This window comes from Pleurodeles waltl, chromosome 11 (assembly GCF_031143425.1).
Source record: "Pleurodeles waltl isolate 20211129_DDA chromosome 11, aPleWal1.hap1.20221129, whole genome shotgun sequence".
Lineage (NCBI taxonomy): Eukaryota > Metazoa > Chordata > Amphibia > Caudata > Salamandridae > Pleurodeles > Pleurodeles waltl.
In genome coordinates this window covers 473,469,068-473,493,579 of record NC_090450.1, presented here as the reverse complement: position 1 = coordinate 473,493,579, position 24,512 = coordinate 473,469,068, and the positions used below count along the sequence as shown (strand labels likewise).

The following is a 24,512-nucleotide window of genomic DNA, read 5'->3' as shown; positions in this document are numbered from 1 at the left end:
GCATCAAGCTAGGTTAGCCCACCAGAAGCAGAAATCTAAGTTCACCTAGGGGAGAAGTGCATAGTAATGTAATATTAAACATCAACATCATTCACCAGCTAGCATTGTTAGAGAGGTGAACTTTAATCCTTCAAGTTATTGCATATTTGTACGAATTTTATTTGTGCAGATGTCCGCTCAATTTCACTATACATCCTAATATTTTATAAATATATCCTTTCCTGCAACTGAAAGACACACAAAACAGGTGTATACTGCAGGCAGTATAAAAACGTCAGGGAACACATTTAAACATGTCAACATGACAACAAGGTAAACATTATTTGTGCCCACCGACCCAGTACTAACAATAAAATCCTCTCATACCTTAGCACAAACTTCAAACCTCAGTCTTTATTTCTTTTTGAAGTCTAGCTTGGAGACAGCTTTTTTAACTTAACCTTATATAAACAGAAAAAACACAAACAAAACATACACATCTAGAGGGCCTTTGAGCCAACACTATGCATTTATTGTTCTGTTCCTCTGTCAGTTAATTGCGTTCCCGGAAATCCTCCTATGTATACAGCATGTAGCAGTGGGTCAGCTTACTTCAGAAATTGTCTCTCTTGCATTCTGAGTAAGGGCGTTTTGCCTCGACACGTGTAAATCCACCTAAAATGTACTCCTCTTCTGAGGCAGGGCTGGTGGGTAAATATTTGAATTTGCCAATGCTTTGATCTTATCAGGCTTTGCCGGTTTTATTTTTGTATTAATCTTTACGTGGTTTATGTTTCTAAATTACAATAAATGAAAGACATTGGTGTCTTATTATGCCAATAAATCCTTATTTAAAATTCCTGTGATTGGCATGAGAGCTAAAAAAAAGTGTATCTCTTCCTGTTGTCTGCTTTGAAGCATTTGTATTGCTCTATTAAAATTACGTGTGTTGGTTAATGTTTTGTACATTTTAATTTTTATTCAGAGCATATAGTGACCATGATTATGTAGTGACATATTTCCTTTATTTTCTTTTTATCTTTGTGTCATATGCTTGCAATAAAAAATAAAACACGTATCCAACACACTAGCTTGCCAAGGCTATATCAATTGGCTTTACCTAACTGCGTTCAATCACGTTTACTGATTAACACCCTAGAGTACGTGGACACCTCAGCAGGGCACACCCTAGAAGATTGTTCACCCACATTCTCCAACCTCCTTATATGGAAGAATAATAGAATTTTCTGACCACTACATCCTAACTGATATTGGACACCTCTTACATGAACATAGACCGTCCTACATGCCAATTTATAGCAGCTTTAATTCACTTACTGGTTAGTTCAGTTTAAGCAAAGCCAACTCTAAAGTTGGTTTTGGCCTTCACTGCTTGCCTAACTTCATCCTTGAACAAGAGCTCCCTCTACTTTTCAGTGACAAAATAAGCCCTATCCAGGATCCCGGTAAACTGATATTCCCAGACCCCATCCACACGTCTTTGTATGCCTCATTCTACTCCACTGACCAGGGCAGATTCCGTACACATTTTGCCATTCGGCTTTAAAGTAACCACCAATTGTTTCAATTCACATCTACTTCTCGTTCATCTGCTTTCTTACACTTCCATTGTTTATGGATATCTTCTAGTTCAGAGCTGAGCAGTGAGGAAACATGAAACCCCAAACATTGTACTGTATCTGAGGTTGCATCACCCATCTTCTTCTCAGTCTCACTTCTGGATGGAGCTTTCTTTCTTTAGTTAGACTACCACCTCATCATGGGCCAGATTTAAGAAAATTGGATCTACATTACATGTAGCGTTACTTTTCTTGTGGTCCCTTGCGTCCCCCTACCGCCAAATGTGTGTGACGTATTTTCAATACTGTGCACCATGGTGCACGGTAGGGGGCAATAACATCAGAATTGCTGACACTATTGATGTACTGTTCAGTGTTAGCGCCTGAACAGTACATAGAGGCCAGTTATAAATAATGGTGTGCCCCCTTTTAACACCTTCTCTGAGCAGGCATTACAAATGCTGAAACAAATGATGCAAAGACATTTTTTAGGTTGCATACATTATGCCTGGCACAGGCATAATGTGGCGCAAGGGGTTACAAAGTGGTGCAATGCATGCATTGCACCACTTTGTAAATTTGGCGTGGCGATTTTGGCCTTGTTGGGCCACAATAGTGTATAAAAAATGATGCTAATTTGGTGCAAGGAGGCGCTAGGGGCTCTTAAATATGCCCCAAAGTATTTCACTGAATGCAATTGTAGGGCTTTCTCCCACTTGCTTAACCATTTGTGAAGTCTCAACTCTGCTTTCTTAAGTAGACTTGTATCAGCCATCCTTCCAACTTGGGCCTTTCCTCCTTCTTCTGCAACAGATCTGTAAATGTGTGTTTAAAATTCAGACACCTAAGCATTAACACAAGCCACGCTTTACTCAATTCCTGATAACTTCCCAGCTTACTGCTCAGGTCCGATCAGCACTTATGAGGCTGGTGCTCAAGTTCTCTGGGCTAGAATCAATTAGCCCATTGTCCAAGAACAATGCTGGAAATAATTCAGAAGGAATATAAAGCTGCATCAAAACAGAACTGTCTTTTTGGCATCAGTGACGTTTTGGACTTGGTATCTGACTTCTGAATAATTCTGCCACAGTATCCTCATGCATTTGCATTTCTACTTCATGTGTGCTTCATTGGTGGTTTGTTAGCCAAGGACTGTTTTCTGGTGTTTGTACCTTTGCAGAGGGTGCTATAAGTTGTCTTGGGATAAGAGGAGTCTCTGGTTCTGAAAATATAATTCAATTTGATTTTGTCAGTTTCTGACAAGTACTGATGACTATATACCTCAGAACACAACTGAGGCAATTCAGGGACGTTGTTAAAAAGTTACCATTTCTAGTCTAAGTGGCACAAGTTGGACATATTTGGTAGATAATGATGAGCCCTCTCCAAGGCAACTCAAAGCTTTTCACTCTAAAAAAAATACTTCCACAGTTTATTAGCGATAATTGCCATTCATGACTAGCACACAATTTTCCCTGATTTACATGATTAGGTCGAAGCCTACCAGACAGCACAGATATCTGGTTTACTAAAGACATCTCAGGGCCATGCAGAAAGCTTTTCAGGGAATGCATTCCTCCCATTGCTTACTAGTGGTTTTGTGGTTTGTAACTCACATTTTCTTGCTTTCTATTTGCTGGTTTTGTTTGTTTTAGGATGCCAGGTTCAGTTTGTTCTTCCCAGGGAGCAAAGTTTTTTCACAATATCTCTCCTTGTATTCTTCCATGAGTACTTTTTTTCTGTAAACAGGGCTGTATACCTTGTTCTTACCTTCTCACATTTGCTGTGCATTCAAAGACCAAGGCCAAATGTCAGGTTCTGTCTTCTGAGGGAGATTGTTGTTTACTTTTCTCTCTTTGACTTCATAGTGAGAAGATTTATGTGATAATATTGCTGGATACTGGGGATAGAGAAAAGGTTTTTTTTCTTGCACACAACAACATTTAAATAAACTGTGAAAGTATTTCAGAATATCTCAGAATTAGCAAATCGCAAATGAAGCAATTTTTTTGTTAATTCTGAAGGGTGTGGGAAACAAATACTTTAATATGAACAAACCAAATCAATACACTAGGTGATGCCATTTCCACTCATTATCGTTTGTGCACTATATGGATTTATTAGTAAAACTGCATGTCTGTGCAAATGTAATGGTCATTTCAATTGAAAATGTTGTGTCTATAATGGCAGTGTGCTACCACACCATGCATACTTCACTCAATGCCACTATACTCTGCTCTGCGCCATGCCAATACACTCTGCTCTGCACCACTCCATTTCACATCATGCCACTGCTTTCCGCGGCACTGCACTCAACTCCACTAGGCACCACTCCAGTCTGTGCCTCTGTGCTCTAAACCACCTCACACTACGCTTCGCTACTCTACTTTGCACTACCGTAATCTATGGCAGTGCACTCTAATTCACTCTCACGTCTCCACTGGATGCCACTCCACTCTACACCACATTGCACCCCTGCACTCTGCATCACTTTACTTTATGCCAATGCACTCCATACCAATGCACTCTACATTACTCTTATCTATGCGTCACCACAGCACTCCATATCACCGCAATCTACACAACTTTAAACCATTACTCTACACTACTCTACGCAATTGCACTCTACCCTGCACTACTCCGCTCTACATCATTCCACTCTACCCTGCACAACTCCACTTTACGTCACTTCACTGAATTCTGAAACAATCTACTCTACATCGCTGCACTCTATGCCACTGCACTCCACGCCACTTCACTCTACTGAGCACACCTGTAGTCTATGCAACAAATTCTACACCACTGCACTCTTTATCAATGCACTATATGCCACTCTATGCCGGGGCAGCTCCTCCACTAGGGCAGAGGAGTGCCCCTCTTCCCATCAGCAGCAGCAGCTGCAAACCTTTTACCAAAAAACGATAATAAACTGTGTTTATTATCATTTTTTGGTAAAAGGGGTGGGGCCACAGGCTGTGAGGAGCACTGAGGGGGAGTAAACAGCACTCCCCCTCAGTGCACATGTATGTTTGGCCAGCCGTCTCGGGGTGGCCAAACACACATGCGCAGTAGGCTCCCTCCAGCCCAGCTACACAGGCCCTAGGTGCTCCCAGCCAATCCTGATGCTGCTTTAGGCAGCGTCAGGATTTGCTGCAGGGCAGGCTGGGAGCCTGTGCCTGCATGCAGCAGAGGAGACAGAGGAGCGGCAGTGTGCAGGTAGTTTTTTTTAATTTATTTTTTTAAATAAAGTGTACATGCCTCGTAACACCCACCACCCCCATGTGGCACACCTGCCCCGCCCCATATGAGCGCAGTGAGCCGCGACTGCTCTACGCCACTCTTCACCACTGCACTCAACAACATTCTGAACTCTAGAGCACTCTACCCTGCACCCTTGTACTCTGTGCCACTGCACTGTGCAGCACTCCACTGTATGCCATTGCACTGTGTGCTACTCCACTATACGCCACTGTACTCTACTCTGCACCACTCTACCCACTGCACTCTGTACCACTGTTCACTGCACCTCTCTACTCGACTGCACTTTCTATGCCACTCTACCTTACTATACACCTCTGCACTCTATGCCACTCTACTGTGCCCCACTCCACTGTGTACCACTGAACTCTACGCCACTGCAGTCTATTATGCACCATTCTAATCTACCCCACTGCATTCTATGATGCTCCATTGTATGCAGCTGAATTCTATGCCATTGAATTCTATGCCACTGCCCTCTACACTGCTGCCCTATATGCCACTATACTCTGCAACACTCTATGGTAGTGCTGTCAACACCAGTCAATTCTACAGCACTCCGCTCCAATGTACACCACTGCACTCTACTCTGTTTTGCACAACTCTACTTTACGCCACTACACTCTATGCCACTGCTCTGTACTCTGCACTGCTGCACTGTACTCTAAACCACTGTACTCAGTGCCACTGCACCTATGCCACTCTTCATCACTGCACTGTATGCGAAAGCACTCTACACCACTCTAAACCATGGCACCCTACGATACTCTACTGTGAAACACTGCACTCCATGTCACTGAACTCTACCTCATTCTGCTCTGCACTACTGCATTCTATGGCAATGCACTCTTTGCCACTGCACTGTACAGCACTATACTCTACTCTGCACCACTTTACGCAATTCTACTCTGCACCACTCTATGCCACTGCACTCTGTGCCAATGTAGTCTATGCCACTCTACTCTGTTCTGCATCTCTGCACTCTACGCCACTCCACACCACTCTACTCTGCACCACTGCACCCTACGCCACTGCACCCTAGTTGGCAATACTCTAGTCTATGCCACTGCATTCTGTGATTCAGAATTGAATGCCATTGAATTATATACCTCTGTACTCCATGCTTCTATACCCTGCAAAACTCTACTCCAATGCACGCCTCACCAGTCCAATGAACGCCACTCCACTGTACATCATTATACATGACTGCTCTCTATGCCACTCCATTACAAGACACTCTATACCGATCCACTCTATGACACTCTACTCCACTCTTCGCCATTCCACTCTACACCTTTCCACACCACTCTCCTCTACTCCACTAATTTTAGCCATGCTGAACAGCAGCCACGATTGTGTACAACATGGTTAAAACACATTGGCAAAGCCAATAACTCTTGCATAGACGAGACCTATTGGTTTTACCAATGCTTGTTTTTTTTTAGCATTATGTAAAGCTGCAGTCTTCTAACCGAGGAGCATTTCAGCAATGAGCTCTATATATGTAATCAGCAAGCACATATATCTAAAGTTTTATATGTCCTGTTTCTATGAACCACGCATAAACATTGGTGCTACTCTGGTAATAAGGAGAGGGTGTCTCACGTTTTTCACATAGACCTGACCTCTTTACAATAAAATATGCAACTGAGTAGGAGAATTAATATTTTGCCCGAGAGCGTGTTTTTGTGTTCGGGCTACATGTTGACTCATTTAACATGCCTGCAGTTTGTGTTTTTTCTAGGGCCTCCTCTCTTTAATAGCAATCACAAAAAGGACAGTCTCGTTTTCAAAGCCTTTGACATTCAGTTACATATAATGTCCACATAGTGTATTTGGGCGCAAGCTATTCCATTTTATCTGGCTGAATATATAGCAGGTCGGCTGCTCTCTGTTCCATTATCTGCAGAGCACATTGTTATAACATTAATTTCCTGGCCCTTTATTTGTGTTGAGAGAAACTGAACAAAAGTAGTAATCCCCATTCAAGGTTATTGATTGAAGACGCGTTAATGTCTTAGATTAATATGAAATTAACTCTGTGGATTTCCTCATTCCTTTTCTACATATTCAAATACATTGGCACCAACAGTACTTTACTGCTGTAGGTCTACGGCGACAGATTGTCTATAGCTTTCTTTCTAAGTGAAATGCTTTTGGGCAATTCCATTCCTCCAGGGCATTTACGATCAAGATAAAATAAGGACCACATCATCTCCATTTTTGTCTGTTTAAGGCTACCTGAACCATCACACTTTCTAACATATATAGAGCTAGTAGCCTGTGGACATTCTTTAGTCTACATTGAATGGCGTCACCCTCTCACGGAAGTCCAATAAGAATTACTTTCCCAATATCCCACTACACATTTTCACGAACCCAGTGTGGATTCCCTTAGCTTTACCCTCAGTCTAGTGGTGAGACTCATAACTTCACTAATTCACTACATGATTTAATGAAGCCACCCAGTTTTCGCTACTTCAAATATCTCCATCGCCTCAGAGGTAGCCAGGGTGGAGATTTTCCTTGCTGATTGATTACCTTGCTAAGATGCTCCTCGTTAGTTCTCCGAGATCCACTTTTTCCCCAGTGTAGAATTTATATTTCCTTTTTATAGGTTTTGCCTGACGCTATTTGTTCATTATTTACCCCAAGGAACCTTCAGATTTCACTCACTCACTCAACCATCCATCCACACTGCAGCCACCCATCAGACAGCAAAAAGTTCTCATTATGAATTTAACACCCATATGGATCATGATAATTCGTAATAGTCCTAAAATTATAAGGTTTACCTCTCATCTAACAATATAAGAAAAATATGTGCTGGTTCATACATGATACTAGGTCCTTGGAGTTCTTGGAGCCTCTTCCATGCTAACAATAGGGCCCTAGCTAACCACAACCTCATAATTCTAGTGTGCAGTTTGTGGCACTGGCATGTGTGTCTGAAGTCACATGATCGTCTCAGGATGAAAACAGAGGTCCTGGAACATTCACAGACAGTAATACTCCCCAAACCCAAATACATCATTATAGATGCAGAGCAGCTGCTAACTAAATAGTATAGAACCACTGACTTACACTATGATCATTCTATCACCTAGACCCAGGTGCCTGGATTCCCTGAATAGTTTGAAAGCCACCCCAACCTATTTCGCTTCTGCAAAGAAAGATATGTTTGCCCGTCCAGTACACAACATGTGAATAGAGTTCAAAGGTCCCACTCATATTGTGCCTGGTTTTCAACGTGGGGTCTAAAATATATAACACATTGTGTGAATATGATGATATTTTAGCACTGAGAGTGAGTTATAGTGGAGATCAAAAACAGTTAGTGGTGTTCCTGGTTTACTCAGTTGCTACTCTTTTTTGTCCATCTATGTAGCAGACCTGCGCAGTGTGCCTAGATGACTTCAAGGTGAAAGAAGAGCTTGGAATCCTCCCATGCCAGCATGCCTTCCACCGCAAGTAAGTCACAAGCTGAAGCGGCCTCACATCAAATATTAAGTACTCTGCAATTTAACTGTGTTCAGACGCCAGTTGATAGTCTGATGCTTACCCCAGAATGAGTGTTTTTCACAGATGCTACAGTGGTGGCGTGAACCTTGCAGTATAATCCTCTAAGCAACTTGATCTCTTGGAGGGTTGAATCGAGGTTGATTGATGCACATGGCACAAACTAAAGAAAACGATTTTGAGGTCAAAGGTATTACAGGATGAAAACTAAAGCGTCAGAGACTGTTGTATAAGTAAACAAAAAGGTTATTGATCATACACACATAGAAAAACATTGACCTACACAAGTTTAGAAACCATTGTAAATTACAAGACACAAGTGTTACCAGACCCTGAATTATCATGCCCTTTTTGGGAGATTAAAGATGCTTAATCTTACATGGCATTTATGTTAGAACACTGCAACTCAAGCTCTTAACGTTTTTATTAACAACAGACGACTCTTCTACACTTGGCATACCGGCAAACAGACCACAGCAAAAGCGACTCTGGGAATAAATTAAAAGCGATCCACTTCTCACAAGAGCCAACTTTAAAAATGCTTACCATGGCTTACCATAACAGTGAAAATTAGTTGAATGAGTTGAATGTCACTCACCTGGTACTGCCATCCAAAACATGTTAGATCAGTCCATGAGACCTGTTCGTTCTGCCACGCTAAGTAGAGTAAGAAGTGGACAGCCAGCCATCCTTCGCCCAACACAGCACTATAAATCACGCTATGCACTGGGAAACCTCATGAATGAGACGAACAGGGTCTGTCAAGATGTCCTCTCTGACCAATCCTGATCTAGCACAAGAGTTATGGATTGTTGCCTGGTGACCCAGTCAGTCCTTGGCTGGGTGAGTGGCCTGGGTGAGGTGCTACAACTGAAATTATGTTTGGGCCTATGAACATCTTTATCATAGGAAGAAGGAATGTGTGTTTTCTGATGTTTTCGCTGGAAACTGGGGGGGCATATTGACAAGTCTTGTGCACTGCTGGTGCTTCACTTTTTGTGACGCACTGGCAGCACACAGTACAGAACCATATGTACAAAGCCACGCAAAGCCACTTTGCGTGGCTTTTTATGGCCTTGCAGATATGGTGTAAGGCAACATAGCGCAAGTCGCAGTGTTGTCTTACAGTGCATCAGGAAGGCGTTCTATGGGTGTTGTCGTTCGTTTTCCCACTCAACACCCATGGGTTTTGACACATTCCCAGATTTACAAGATTCTGTAAACCTGGGAATGCATCAGAACTGTATGCCTCCGCAGGGCAGACGTAACAAGGAGAAATATCCTGATGACAACGCAGGCACCCAGGCATCATTCCGCTAGGCAGCAATTTGTGCACCAGTGCAGGGGGCAATGACAGAAATACTCCATATTCTGCCCTGTGCTACGGGGCTTGTAAATATACCCCTGGGGTCTGTGGGTTCATTAGACACCTTTCAAAATTGTTGCTCCAAAGTTTCTTCTGACGTCCAGGTGTGTACCTGCAACTAGTCGTAGGAGGTCCGGTTTATCCACCAGTTCATTGGAAGCTTGGAAGAGATTCCAGCACCAATCGAATGTCATGTTTATAATCTATTACTTTGTGAAATCACAACTGTGTACATATTCTTTGGTTTCCAACTGGTATAAACATGTATGTTCCTATATAGACTGTATAGATTTCTTGAGAGGGCTCTCAATGATTTCCTAATACCTACCAGTGCAAAAAAAAAAAGGATGCCAACAGCTAGCCTGGAAGATGAAAATCGGTGGCGAATCATCAAAATGAGGGGATGATGGTTCTTATAAGCTATATCTGCAGACTGTGCTGTCAAGCAACAAACCAGTATCGGCCAGACCTTTGATGTCTAACAGAGTGCCATCTGGCAGGAGCCGAATGCAGATTTCCCTAAATCAACTACATATGTTACAGGGCCTACAAGGAAAACTTACATGAATTATGTTACGTTTACAAGGGCCAAATGGACGTCATCCTCAGACTTGTGCTGAGGGCACTGTGTCCAAGAGGAGGGTCAGGTGTAGCTATCCATGTAACACACAAACTCTACACGAGCCACATACGCCACTTCTTATAATAGAGGACATACATACTGTGTGAAATAAGAGACCACATTTTCGGGGGACTGCATAGGTTTATGTGGAGAGAGTCAACAGATTCCTCTCCCAATGATACAGGTGAAAAGGCCTGTGCCACTTACTAGAATTTCAGCTACCAGCAATCATCAGCCAAATAGCTTGTTGGTGGTGCAGTAACGTTGTTCTGCTATCTGGGACACACATCTTAGGTGCACACCTAGTCCAGCAGAGTCTTGTGTGCTGCTGGTGAAAAAATACTAAACATATGATGATGATGAAGAGATTTGTAAAGTGCATCTATTATCCTAGAGAGGGTATCTTTGCGCTAAAAGACTGTAAGGGTGAAAGACACTTGACTCGGAGTTGTTGAAATAACCACATTTTCAAGCCTTTGTAGCATTTCAAGAGATTGATCTCCCTTTTTAGGTAAGGGGGGAGGGCATCCTACAGCCTTGGGACTAGAAACTAAAAGGCCGTGCCCCCTTTCAGCATGCGTTTTATATGAGGATCAGTGAAAAAGGAAGCATATGTATATTGTAATGTGCAACTGGGAAAATAGGTCTTCGTACACTGGCTATACCGTCAGGCAATTCAAGCCCAGACCATCCCTTTTTTCCTTTAGCCTTGCTGCCCATAGTCAAAGCAGGCACTCTGGAGCTCACTCATTGCTCCATACTCACTTCAAGTCTTTGGCACTGGAGATAGTCTCTCTTCCATTTGGATGTTTCCCAACTCTTTTACCTTTGAAGAGCATTTCTCGATATTCCACTTTTGTTCTCCCAACATGCGTAGGTTACTATTGAGCCTGCCCAGTCTCACACAGTCTATTTGCTACCCATTTGTCAGCTGTAACTGCCAATTCTTTAAAGCAATCAACCCATAGATCAGCTGATTGCTTTCACAGCTCCACACAACACATATCTAAAGGTTTCCTCATCAAGGAACATTTTCTACCAACCCTACATAGTTGGTTGCCTTCATTCCAGTCTCACACCCCTTAGATTTCTCTGCTTACTTTACAGCCACATCTTCATGAGATGCTGCCAGATTTCTGGGTATTCTTGTAGTTCTTCAAGTACTGGGCAGGAGTAGGTGCAGACCTTCTGGACATAGAATATTTCAAGGAATTCTACTTTTTCTCCCCACTTCTGTTATGATCCAGTTGTCAGTCTGGGGCCCACAAGAAGCAGATGTACAATGTTTTGCTGTACAGTGAGGTAACACATGTTGCATGCTACTTCAGCTAGGAACAGTAATCACCAAAAAGTGTACCATTCCCCGCCAGTTGAGACTTGGTGGGTGGAGAGTTTGGTGCAGATGAAACAGCAATGGGGGTTGGAATTATGTTTAATGGCTCTGCCTTTAGTTTCTTCTGTTTCAGGTCCTTTGCTATCTTTTCATTTTCTAGAAGTCAGACGCTTTATGGCTCTGCTCCATTGTGTTCCCTCTTCTGCCATTCACTGAATCCATTCTGTTGCTGTACCCTGAGGTTTTTCTGCTAACTTCTAAAAGGTTCTGGTTATAATGTCTCTGTGACCAAATGAGGTGGATTTTATGGCTTGGTTGTGCAACCTCACTCTTCAATACACTTACCAACCCCTTTAGGACCAGTAGGTTTCATTTGTAAAACATTCAAGCTCAACTCTGGGTGGCTGTGGCTCTGAGCAGCAAGGCTTACACAAAGGAACACGTATAATGCATTTCAACAGCACCAAAACAATTGAAACACTCAAGAAATCCAACACCAATTTATAAAAAATAGATTGTATTTTTAAGTATTTTTAGACACCACAATGAAAAAGATCCACTGGAGAGTTCCAGAAAAGTAGACTTTACAAGGTATATTAAATCAAAGCATTTGACTGAACCGCAAACACGCATTGACAAATTTAATGAAGTTTAGCTAGTTGTATTGTAGTCACTTAGAGTGACTATAGGTCACCAACTGCAGTAAGGAGTCAGTCATGGGGAACTGCGAGGTCTTCAGAAACAGTTACCTCAGCAGCCGACACAGTCTCCAGTCAGTTCCAGGCACTTTTATCCTTTGCTGTGATTTCCTATTGAAGTGGTCCTGATGCAAGGGATACAGGATGCTCAAGATGCTTAAGGTTGCTGTGGATGCGATGTGGTCAATGGGGATGTTTCTGAAGCTACTCCTTGCTCCAGGAAGGAGGCGAGGTGTTCCTGGCCATGGGGTCGACGTCCCTCGAAGTGCTTTCAGTTCAGGACGAAGTCCATTCGTCACTGGGCTATCAGTGGCCCGGGTTTGTGGTCACAGCACAATCCTTCCCGGGGCAATAACTTGTATTCTGGGTGACCAAGCTGCATTCCATTGACTCTCTCGTGTATAGGGGACCTGGGTGCATGTTTGAGAGTTAGGTCCTGGTCTCTGGTGCTGCACTGCTGCAGTTGGCGGTGGCATGAAGATTCTAGGCTACCAACTTGCCCTAGCAGGCTTCTTCAGCTGTAGCGGAACTGTGATGCAAGCATGAGGTTAGTCATCATTGGAGTTTCTTGCTTTGGCTGGGCACTGGGGATGACGTCTTCATGAGCAGGACACATCAGGCACAGCTCATTCACCTTTGCTAGCCACCAGGTTCACCATGTGCAGTCCACACTAGTGCAGCCTCTTTTTGCTGGTTCCATAGTGCAGCTGGGCAGTCCTTCCTTGGTCCTTCTTCCAGTCCAGTTGAGATCTGAGTTCTGGGTGCCATGGGTGCTCTTCTTATGCTCAGAAAGTACCTTCAGTGTAGAAACAGTCAGTAGCCAATGGGCTACTAGGTTTCCTCCCTCCTTATGACCACTTCCTGGGAAGTGTGACATCTGGCTAGCCCAAGACACACCTTTCTGCCCACGCCCAATGTGGCAGACCACCTCTCTCAATATCCAGAGCTCCCTAGCCCAACCCAGAGGTGTGACTACTAAGTGGGCTACACATCCCTGAGAAACCGGTTTACCAACTGGTTTCCCTTACCCCCAGCTTTAGTGCCATCCTGTCTACCTAGACAATGGAGACCTTTCCCAAGTGTTACCCATTTGTCCATCTAAGGTGTCTTCTCCTTTGAAGCTTGCCATTTGGTTCAGCACCTGTGTGGTTTCCTTTAGGAGGGAGGTAACATCTCTCTGCAGTGCAGGCTTTTACTGTCGCTAGTATGTCACCTCAGGAGGGCAGAAAGCTGTCATGGGGACAGGCTCCTTGTGCAATCATTAGGGCACAGGACACTAAAGGCAGCAAAGTGGAACTTTGTAAAAGTTGCACATTGACACTTTTTATATTAATTTCGACCTGAAAATCAAGTTTAGTTTAATGAAACAAGTTGTTTGGTACCTTAGAGTATTAACTTTGGTGGCACTGTTCAGGAGTTAGCACAAGTGAGAGGTCAGTGTGTAAATCTGTCCTTTCCAATGGGAAGGCCAAGCCTTTCCTCAGTAAAAACAACAGTTTCACATTTTTACTGCCAAAACATGTAAAATACATGTTCTTCCCATGAGATATGTTGCATCATGCCTTTGGGCTCAGTAGGCCTGCCGTAGGGGTGACTTACCCATATGGCAGAGGGAGGTTTGGCTTTGCCATTCCTTTAAATGGCAAAGTAGGGCTAGCAATTTAAGAATGCTCTAACAGTCTGCAGTGGCAGACTGGGAGACTCGCTTTAGTTGTGTCACGCAGGGTGGCACAACTAATGCTGTTATCCCTGGGGTGACTCTGCAACTTACATGCTCTGGTCACCCTTGATACCGTATTTTAGGACTTACAAGTAAGTTAGTCTAAAGCACTTGGGTACAACCAATGCAACATACATGTTTTAGGGTCAGAGGGTTGGCACTGAGGGCTGGGAAGTGAGCCTCACTGCACTCCTCAGAGTCGATAAACCAACAACATCAGACCAAAACCTACAGGTGGTCATACAAAAACAGGCATTTCCTTACAGTCTCTACGACCTTCTCTATACAATCCTAAATAATAAAGATGGCCAATCTCTAGCAGCAGAGAAGTGGATGTTGTGAGGTAACTGTGGTAACTGGGAAGTGATTCTGTATTTGGGGACAAGGTAATCACCTACACCATTATTGGAGTCTTTCTTAAATGCCTGCTTTGCTTGTACACCATCTAGGAGCTTTCCTTTTTGTTCCCCGATCTATGTAGTGCTTCTGGTTTTACTAAGATTCTTGAGCTGTTCTGTAGTAATGAATCTCAGCATAAACTCTTCTACCAACTGACAGATACCTCTTAACTAGCTTCCTAGTGGAACTTATTCATGTCTTCTGAAATCTGGAACCGGAAATTCACATATATGTGGTTATTATACACTATCCCCGGTGAGTAGTTTAATTTGTTGCTGATGTTTGTGGCCCATGACTTTAGGCACCATTGCATGTCATTAGATAACCATGTTTCTTCCATGGGATATCAAATACAGAATGTGAAAGTAATCATACCCTATACACTAAATTTCCAGTCAGACTTATGGCTTTTAAAATTCATATTTAAAACATTGTAAATGTTGAACAGCTAATATAATGACCAACATCATAAATAGGAAGGTGTCACTGTCTGGTGCCAACATATGACTAATTAGCTTTATTGCGCTAGTAAGGGAAAATGCTTCAATTGAAATAACATTGAAATATGGTTAGTGAATAGTCCATGGAGCAACCTGTGAATTCTTGACTGTTTTCAGAAACCTGGGGTGGGTCCCAGTTATTTTACTATTGCAGTGTTTCTCAAAGAAGAAAGGTACCAGACAGAATAGAATATATCATGTGTATGTAGTCTGCTGTAATATGGCTACATTTTATCTTAGATTTTCCTCAATGAAGCACAAGATAATGGGTGTGAGATCTGCGATTCCCAACCCAATTGGTTTTAGGAACTAAAGATTCAAAATTCCATTGTCTAGTGAAAAGGGTTACCTGGATCTGGTGGTCAGTGGCAGAGAAGTACCTTGTATAGTTCAGCAGAAACCAGTTACACCTCCAACTGGGATCCAATTCAAGGTTTAAATGGGACAACTACTGGCACTGGGAATGAATTTAGAATCATAGGGCCTGATTTAGATATTGGCAGATGGGTTAGTCCATCACACCAGTGACAGATATTCTGTCTGCCGAAACTTAATCCCATTATTTCCTATTGATTTATATTTTGGCAGATGGGGTATCCGTCACCATTGTGGCAGAGTAACTCCTCTGCCAATATCTAGATGAGGCCCATAGTAAGTTGCACAGGGGTACCAACATTTAGAGACCCCTAACCTTTAAATGGCTGGCTTTGGTTGAGCTTTTAGATCGTAAGGCACCCATGGCACCTTGAGCAGCCACTGAACCAAGTGATTCAAATTAGCAACTGTGGAATGGGGATGCAGAGTCCTGATCCTCTTGCACCTTTAAACCAAAATATCTTGGGAACCGTAGAACCACAGAGAAGTAATCAAATGGTTCTGGAAAAAATGTCTAAACTCAGCCAATTGAAAACTAGCTTAAGACCTAGTACGAAAAGGTGAATCTCGTGTGCCAATCAGTATGGAAATAAGGTGATCTGTGTTTCCATCCTGTAATTGGAGGTCAAGTAGCAAAGCAGGCCCGCTATGAGTTGAAACTTTCTAAATCTTATTGACTGCAATACAGACCCAGATACGTAGTTGAAACTCAGGTAAAGCAAATGTCTTAAGTTGGTCGGGGCTAGCTGCCTGCATATTCAAATGACTGGAGGGCAGGTTAAGTTTCTCAAGTCATCCTCCAGGAAGATGCTGACCGATGGGCCTTGTAGTCACATGCAGAGTTATGGCTCGTCTCCAGGGCAGTGCAGCCATAATCTTCACAGTGGGCACAGCAGCAACCACACTAGAAGGTCTGTTTCTGGGCAGATGCCTTGCAAGGCTGTTGGAGTACACGTTATTCCTGAAGCGTAGCTGAATGTAGGGAACTAATGTTCTAGAGAGTAACCTTTAATTAAGTAATAGGGCACACTGGGAATAATCCAAGGTCAGTATTCTGGTCAAACGAACATTTAATAGAATATCCACAACATACGAGTTTGTCAGCAGACACCAGAGGGTCAAAGCAATAAACATATAACACCTGAATCTTGTAAGTACTGTTTTTACTCATTTACCTGCTACTCCAGGTTCTCCTCAGAAATCTGTATTCATAGAACAGCCTGCTTGGTGTGTGGCTTACATCACCCTTGTTAAATCCTTAGTTTACACATATCCCCAGCACGATTGGAGGGGGGTTAATTTTCTGCACACCATCAAATCCTGCCACCTTATCCTATTGACAAGATGAAGGTTATGTAGGGTGGTTAAGACTCGTAAAGCAGTGTTTTGTCACTCTTAATGTTTAAGCTTGTTCGCTTTCTCTGAGCATGCTTTTTTTCAGTTGGCCACCCCACGACTGTGGAACACACTTTCTTTAGACCTCTGCCTTGTTCCTGATCTTCTGGGTTTTATTTCGGTCTATGAAGACTATGTTTTCTTTAAACCATAATTTTTATAGATAATTCTTTTGATGGCTCTGTTTCTACTATTTGTATTTTATTTGATTCATTCATATTTATCCATTATGCATGTTGACTTTTAACTTCATTTGTGCGGCAGCCAGCTACCACCAGAATAGGATGTGCTTATAAGTGATGGAAATTAACCTCTCATTGTGACAGTGGCCCATCAACCCTCCAAAAAAAGGTAGAGATGAGGGTTTGGTAGGCTACACAAAGTCTGAACCATAGGTAAACAATGTTCCATTATTTAATAGTAAGATGCTATCTTATCTATACAACGTTATGCTGAAAGATTTTGTGGCCAAATCCTGTGAACCCAATAAGAAAGAGAGCTCTGGATTTAACCAAAGACCATTATTTTAATCGTTTTATTACTTTATCAGTATAGTAAGACTTAAGGCTTGATGTATAAAGATGCATGTAACAAATTAAACCCTTACTATTAGTGACCTGCCTCTGATTTTGCAATGTGACCTGCACACTAATAAGTCATGTCACAAAATCTCAAGTCGCAGAACGACCTGCCTACTGAATATTAATTCCGCATGACACTGTTGGTGACCCCAGTTATTGGGGACAATCATAGTGATGGTGGCCTGCAAGGAAGAGCAGACCACCACACCTGTATTTGCATTCCAAAATGAGAAACTTGTTTTCCATGTGATCCCTGTTCCATAAAATAACCGGTTTTGATTTAAAAAAAATGAAAGTTTTCAATGTGGGACCACATCCAGGTGAAGCAGACTGTAGTTCGGTGGGCCACCACTTGCTCCTCCTGAGGTTGCATAACATGAATTCCATAGGCAAAGCTGTCTAGTGGCAACAGCTTCACCTGTGTGAATCAGTTACCTCCTCTTCTGAGGAGTCAGTTACAGGTCTATTGCACCACTGATACAGACCACACTGAATCACAGTTAGGAGGGAATGCCCCCTCACAAACCCGTTCCAAAGTGAGATTCGATATGGGTCATGTAGCCTTTATTCTGGAAGCCACAAATGATTTTACAGCTCACAAAATTGGTTTAGTATATAGAAAAGAGCTATTTTGCAGTTGCATACCCACTGATTTTGCAGACTGCAAGACTTGGGATAGCGCGTCAAAACCTTGATAAGTAAACTTACGAGGAGACACGCCTAGGCCGATGAACCTTTTGACCACTTTTGGGGACTTACCAGTACGAGATATCTTTCTGGAATCACAAAATCAATATCAATAACTCAATCGATATTCGCAATACTTAATCAACAAGTTAGTCAATAACATCTAATAAGGATCAATAACACGAATACCCCATGACCTTCCGGCCATGAATAACCACACCAATTTAGTTAAGTGTTAGAATGTTTATTCCCTATTGGTTACAATCTAAAGTCATTTCCATTAGTCTCATTAGCAATCAATCTCATTAGTAGCTCTTCAGATTCATCATTAATACACAATTAATCAGTGCATAGAGAATATTCATTAAGCATTTAACTAATAAGAAGCAGTTTAACAAAAGTCTCAGAATACAAGGTTCAACAAAGCAAGAATTCAGTCATTTGTCTATTTGTGTCAGGTATTTGTGAACACCTTAACTAACCTCGAATTAGCATCGGCATGTTGGGCTTCATGCAAAACAATTTAGCAAACACAAATTTGGAAAACATCTAACTATGGCCTCTATCAAAAGAGCAGGTGGCACCTAGAAAGGAAAGGCGAACAGACAATTACAATTATCATCAGATAGTTACCCCTCCAACGAATCAGCAATCAGCGTCAGTCTTCGTCCTCAGGACATCAGTCGATTCACCATCAGCAAGGACAGGACAGGGCAAGTCTCAGTATGGCATAGCTAAGAATAAGGCACTTTCCTCATAAGGAGGAGAAGTAAGTATCAGGTAAGAACAAATAGAAGATGGCTAAAAGTATTAGAAGAATAAACAACAAAGTCTCAAAATGGCAAAGTATGGCTCTGTGGAATGTCCAGTAAATGGCTCATTTCTCCTCGGTCAGGCGGTTATATCAAAACAGTCAAACTAGCCCTAAATTCCCCATTGGATCAATTTTGGTGCCTCATTATCTCTGTCCAGTAATTCTCCATGCACCTTATTTTATTAGAATTTTCCACAAAACACAGTTCTTATGCAGTTGATTGGCTCCTGTACTTGGCGCCTTCATCAGGTGGAATGTCAGGTAAGAAAAGTTACACTTTACGCTCCAGTCAGTAGTCCCATTGTCTTCTCCTAGTCTAAGCAGCCGTGCACCTGTTACGAATTACAATGTTGTATTCGGCAAGAACGTCTCCTTGAGCAAGTCAGGTCCCATGAGATAGAATTTACTATGGCTACACACACATATCTCTAGCTTCTGGAAAAGTACAGCGTTGTGTCCTTCAGGAAGACAGCACATTGCACGGTAGAAAAACACAGTTTAATATGAGACCAGGCAGCTAGGCCCAGACCCTCGCTAACTAAGGCCTAGTGATTAATTTAGCGGAACCTCAATACATGCATTAATCATAATATGCTAATACAAAATTCATACATTAGTACATCATTAATTCATCATTTATAAGTTTCATTAGTCATAGTATACATTGGTGGCCACTCCCCGTGGGCACATTTCAAACGTGTGTATTATTTTTCTACGTTAACACATTTTCTATGCAGCTTCATTATACATTATATTGCAAGCTTTTCATGTTAGTATTAATTTTAAAAGTCACACTCCAACACTTGTAACAAAATGGCCTTGTACATTCGGCCCAACTTTTGCAAAATGAAAAGTCATTTCCCTGACCTACCAGAAATTGATTAATAACTCCCCTGACCTGTTAAAACACTTGAAAACACAATGGGAACAGAACGAATGGAGAGAAGCCAGCGTGGAGGCTCGGATTAGATCCAGGCTCCACTTGTTGCAGTTGAAAATCCTGCCCAGATCATATCTGACATGCTCAGTCAAAGTCAAAATGGGCAGATCACCTGACGCTCAGGGGGTGTGGATTGGAGGGGTCCTTTCTACATATAATATGGGGCTGCCCGGAGATACAGGGTTACTGGTACTCAGTAATTGCATGTATGAATTAGATATTTCAGAGCGAGATGGAAGCCTTGATAAAATGGTGTTTGTTAAATATATGGGACACTACGCATCTTCGGAGAATGGAGATACTGTGGATGACTCTTGGGATGGTGGCCACTAAGAGGCATATTGCAAGGTTGTGGGGGTGCCCCAAGCACCAATACTGAGAGACTGGAAGCAAGACATGGACTGGTGCATGTTGAGGAGAGGGTGACATATGAGAGTTGTGGTTGCCAACAGAAATGAGGTGAAAATCTGGGGGAATTGGAACATTTACAGGGGAAAGCCCACGCACTGCCCCACTCCTAAACCCACTTGCTGGCTTGATCCTAACACAATGAGACCACTCAGCATTGCCTGAAGGAGTAGGTGAAGAGAATGGAGATACTGTGGATGACTCTTGGGATGGTGGCCACTAAGAGGCATATTGCAAGGTTGTGGGGGTGCCCCAAGCACCAATACTGAGAGACTGGAAGCAAGACATGGACTGGTGCATGTTGAGGAGAGGGTGACATATGAGAGTTGTGGTTGCCCACAGAAATGAGGTGAAAATCTGGGGGAATTGGAACATTTACAGGGGAAAGCCCACGCACTGCCCCACTCCTAGACCCACTTGCTGGCTTGATCCTAACACAATGAGACCACTCAGCATTGCCTGAAGGAGTAGGTGAAGAGAATGGAGTACTGTTCGGGCACTGGATTGTATGGTTATTATGCCTCTGACTCTAATGTGGTTTTCCTTCTCACTACATGCTTTTGTGTGTACTGTATACTCTTGCCATGTTACTAAGAAAAAGATATTTAAAAAAACTTTTGCAAAATTAATATCAGATTTTTGTAATATTGGTACACTTGTTTTAGTGCCAGCATTCACACCATCTCCCATTGGCTATGTTTCAACTGATCACCCATTGATCAAATGAACAGCTAAAGAAAGTACTGAGTCTTGCTCAGTCACTGCAGACATGTCCCCAGGATCACAAACTGCTTTGAAAACCGCAAGTACCAACTTTGAAATGTCAAGGTTCTTGTGACAACCGAAAGGATCTTGAGAAAAATCCTGCAAATGGTCCTCATAGCTGCTGGAATGGCTGTAAAATCACCCAGCCTGATGGAGGGCATACCAAAATCCATCTTCAGAGAGTCAAAATTGTTCACTATGCTCGCTCACTCTAGGCGTTATGGTTTGTATTAAAACATTTTCCAGGATGTCCAGACCAGCCTTGGGTTTATGTGAGCTCTAGTTCACAAACTGCAGTTTGGACCATCTGGGAACATTCTAGACTACTATTCAATCAATGGGTGATTTAAAAGGAGATATTGGTGCTTCCTGTCACCTATATGTTCAGGATATACCACAATAACTATTTCCTTTTCAGACTGTGCATTTTACAGGAAAAAACACCCCAAATCTCTGCACATCAACAATCAGTGATCTTTGATAACAAATTCTATGTACAGAAGCACACGTCTCCTAATTGTCCAAAATTGCAATCTTCACAGTTTATTTCCGTATTCTTCTTCCAAACAGAAAATCAGCTTCAGTTCAGACTCCATCTACTCTTGCCAACACATGTTGCGTCTGGGGAATCACCAAGTGACTTCATTAGGGCTGCAGTTACACATATGCCCAATTCTGTATACCTTCAACTCCACGTCAATACTATTCTTTTACAGAATAATCCATCTCCTGTGAAGCAAGTGGGAACCTCTAGTAATTTACATCACCTTCTTCTCACCGCATTTCTGTGTATTGTGTGACCATAAGATAGATATATATATATATATATATATATATATATATATATATATATATACATATATATATATGTATATATACATATATATATATATATGTATATACACATTATCTTCATATAATGAATCTTACAAGTGATATTTCAGATCATTTTATCGTTTACATGTATAAACATGTGAAACCCTACTTTATTACCACGCCCCCATATTGTGATAGTTTGAACACACTACAACCATCACCCATAGGAAGTACCTGTAGATTCGTTTTTCCCCTATATATCCAGCTGTTGTCCCATTTTCCTTCTTATTTTGTTCTCTTTTGCCCAAGAATTCCGTATGCTTTTCAAATGCTTTGAATCTCCAAATCTCTTATGCATATGCATCTTGCATATTCTCCCCTCATATCTGGGTGAACTCTCCTCTGTTCACTCGCCCGTGTTTATCCTCCTCACACGCAGTGAGTACAGTTCCTTTCATTTACTCAGTTAACGTTCTAACTGCATTGTTTTTATAACCTCTGCTGCACTGATAACAAAAAACAGACTGAATTCCCGAACTCTCTCTACCGGCACCCCTCTCAAGACAAATCATAATGGGACTATTTTTTCTCTATACAAATTCTTTATTTGTTATCCCTACTTCGCGTCACTGCCTACATTTCAGTCGCAACCCACCTTATCGAGTGCCTTCCAAATCGCTGTAGCTCATCGGTATATATTTAATGATAAGGAAACATTGTTTGCTCTCTACCCCCAATGTATTCCCACTTTCAACATCATTAAGCTCTTCCCTGTCCACTCACCTGCGTTAGTTCTCACATGTGCAGAGAGTACACTTCCTTTCGTTTACGTAGTCCACTTTCTATCTCCTTTGTTTTTATAACTTCCGTCCCATTGACATCAAAAACGGACTAGATTTCCGGACTCTCTCTGCTGGCACCAATCTCAAAAGGAGATCATAATGAAACTGTTGCTCTATGCCCGAATTCTTCGTTACATATCCCAACTTAGCGTCATTGCCTACATTTAAATCGCACATCCATAATATCACCTCCTGATATAATTAAAAACCTTATCTCTTTATTATTATCTCTACAAACTTCAATATCTTTTCCCTAATTTTTTATATCTGTTTATCTACCTTCATATTTAACTCTCTTCCCATTAGAGTCTACCTACTAATGTACATTCCACATGTGTATGCATGTACATCCTTTCTCTATGGTACCTTTCATCCCCTTGCTTGATTGCCCTCAGATGTTCACTAATTCTAACTCTGAGAGGACGAATTGTGCTTCCTACATACACACGTTCATATTTACAAGATATTATATATATTAAAAGTTTGTCTCACAGGTAATATTGGTTTGTATTTGAAAACTATGGCCCTTATGGTCCACAAAATCATTTTTCCCAGCCATGCCCATTTACAGATGCCACACTGGCCACATCTGAAAAAGCCTCGATTTCGCTCCGTTAACCAATCCTCCTTTCCTTTACATCTTGGATAGCTAGAACATAGAAGATATTTTAGAGATCTCCCCCTCCGATATGTAATCTCTGGTCTATTCGTTATGCGGTCCTCCAGTACCAGATCATGTCTTAGAATATTCCAGTGAAGTCTCAATACTTTCCTCATAATATTTGAGGTCTCTGTATAGTCTGTAACTAATCTAATCCTATCCTTGTCTCTGTCCTCTATTTTAGTATTACGGGATATAAGAGCCTGTTTCCTAGTAACCCACCTAACCCTCTGTTGTGTGTTCTTTATCACTCGTGCTTGGTAGCCCCTTTGTTCAAAGCGCTGACCCATATCATGTATACATTCATGAAAATCTTCATTCTTGCTACTATTCCATCTAGCCCTTATCATTTCCCTAAAGGGGATCGCATGAATTTGGTGCTTCGGGTGTGCACTTGAGGCATGCAAAATAGCATTGCATGAAGTCAGTTTTCTATATAATCTGCTTTGAATCCTGTTGTCACCCATGAAAAGTTCCACTTCCCAAAATTATATTTTCTCCATTCTGTATTGGGAAATAAATCTAATATTTGCGTCATTTCCATTCAGATAATTACAGAATTCCATCAGCTGTTCAATAGTACCTATCCATATCATGAAACACTCATGTTTGTATTATCCTCAATATAAAATATACGTCTGCCAAGTCCTGCCCTGTGTCCCCAGATCCATTTCTACTTAAACCATGCCATGAAGAGATTTGCATGAGAAGGAAAGAACCTGGAGCCCATTGCTACTCTCTGCTTTTGTCTATACCGTTTTTTGTTAAATAAAAACACGTTCTGATTCAAGATCAAATCCACCATATTTAAAATCATTTCCGTATGATCTAATAAACGAGCCGACCTTCTATGTATCATATATTTTAATGCTCACAAGCCCACTTCATGTTTTATACTTGTGTATAATGCCACCACATCTAAAGTAACCAAAATCATACCACTTTCCCATTGTATGTCTCCCAATAGGCTCAAGATATGCTTTGTGTCTTTAATGTAAGATGGTAAGTTCACTACTAAAGGTTGTAGAAATATAGCTATAAATTCTGATATCCTCTCTGTTGGCCCACCAATTCCAGAACTATTGGTCTACCTGGAGGAAAAGGGAGATTTGTATGTATTTTTGGAAGAGTATAAAAACATGGAAATCTTGGCCTATCAACTTTCAAATAGGTATACTCTTCATGATCTAATAGACCCTGTTAGTACAATTTTTTCAATAGGTTATTAATCTTGTTTGTTAGACTACTAATAGG

At 41.8% G+C, this 24,512-nt stretch overlaps 1 protein-coding gene across 1 annotated transcript in view; it reads left to right on the top strand.

Moving 5' to 3' along the window:
* Positions 1-24,512, top strand: part of RNF122 (ring finger protein 122) — a 189,616-nt gene that overhangs the window by 157,832 nt on the left and 7,272 nt on the right. The window contains exon 5 of the mRNA XM_069213816.1: positions 8,206-8,288. Within this exon, the coding sequence (XP_069069917.1) occupies positions 8,206-8,288 (83 nt within the window). The remainder of the gene's footprint in view (positions 1-8,205; positions 8,289-24,512) is intronic.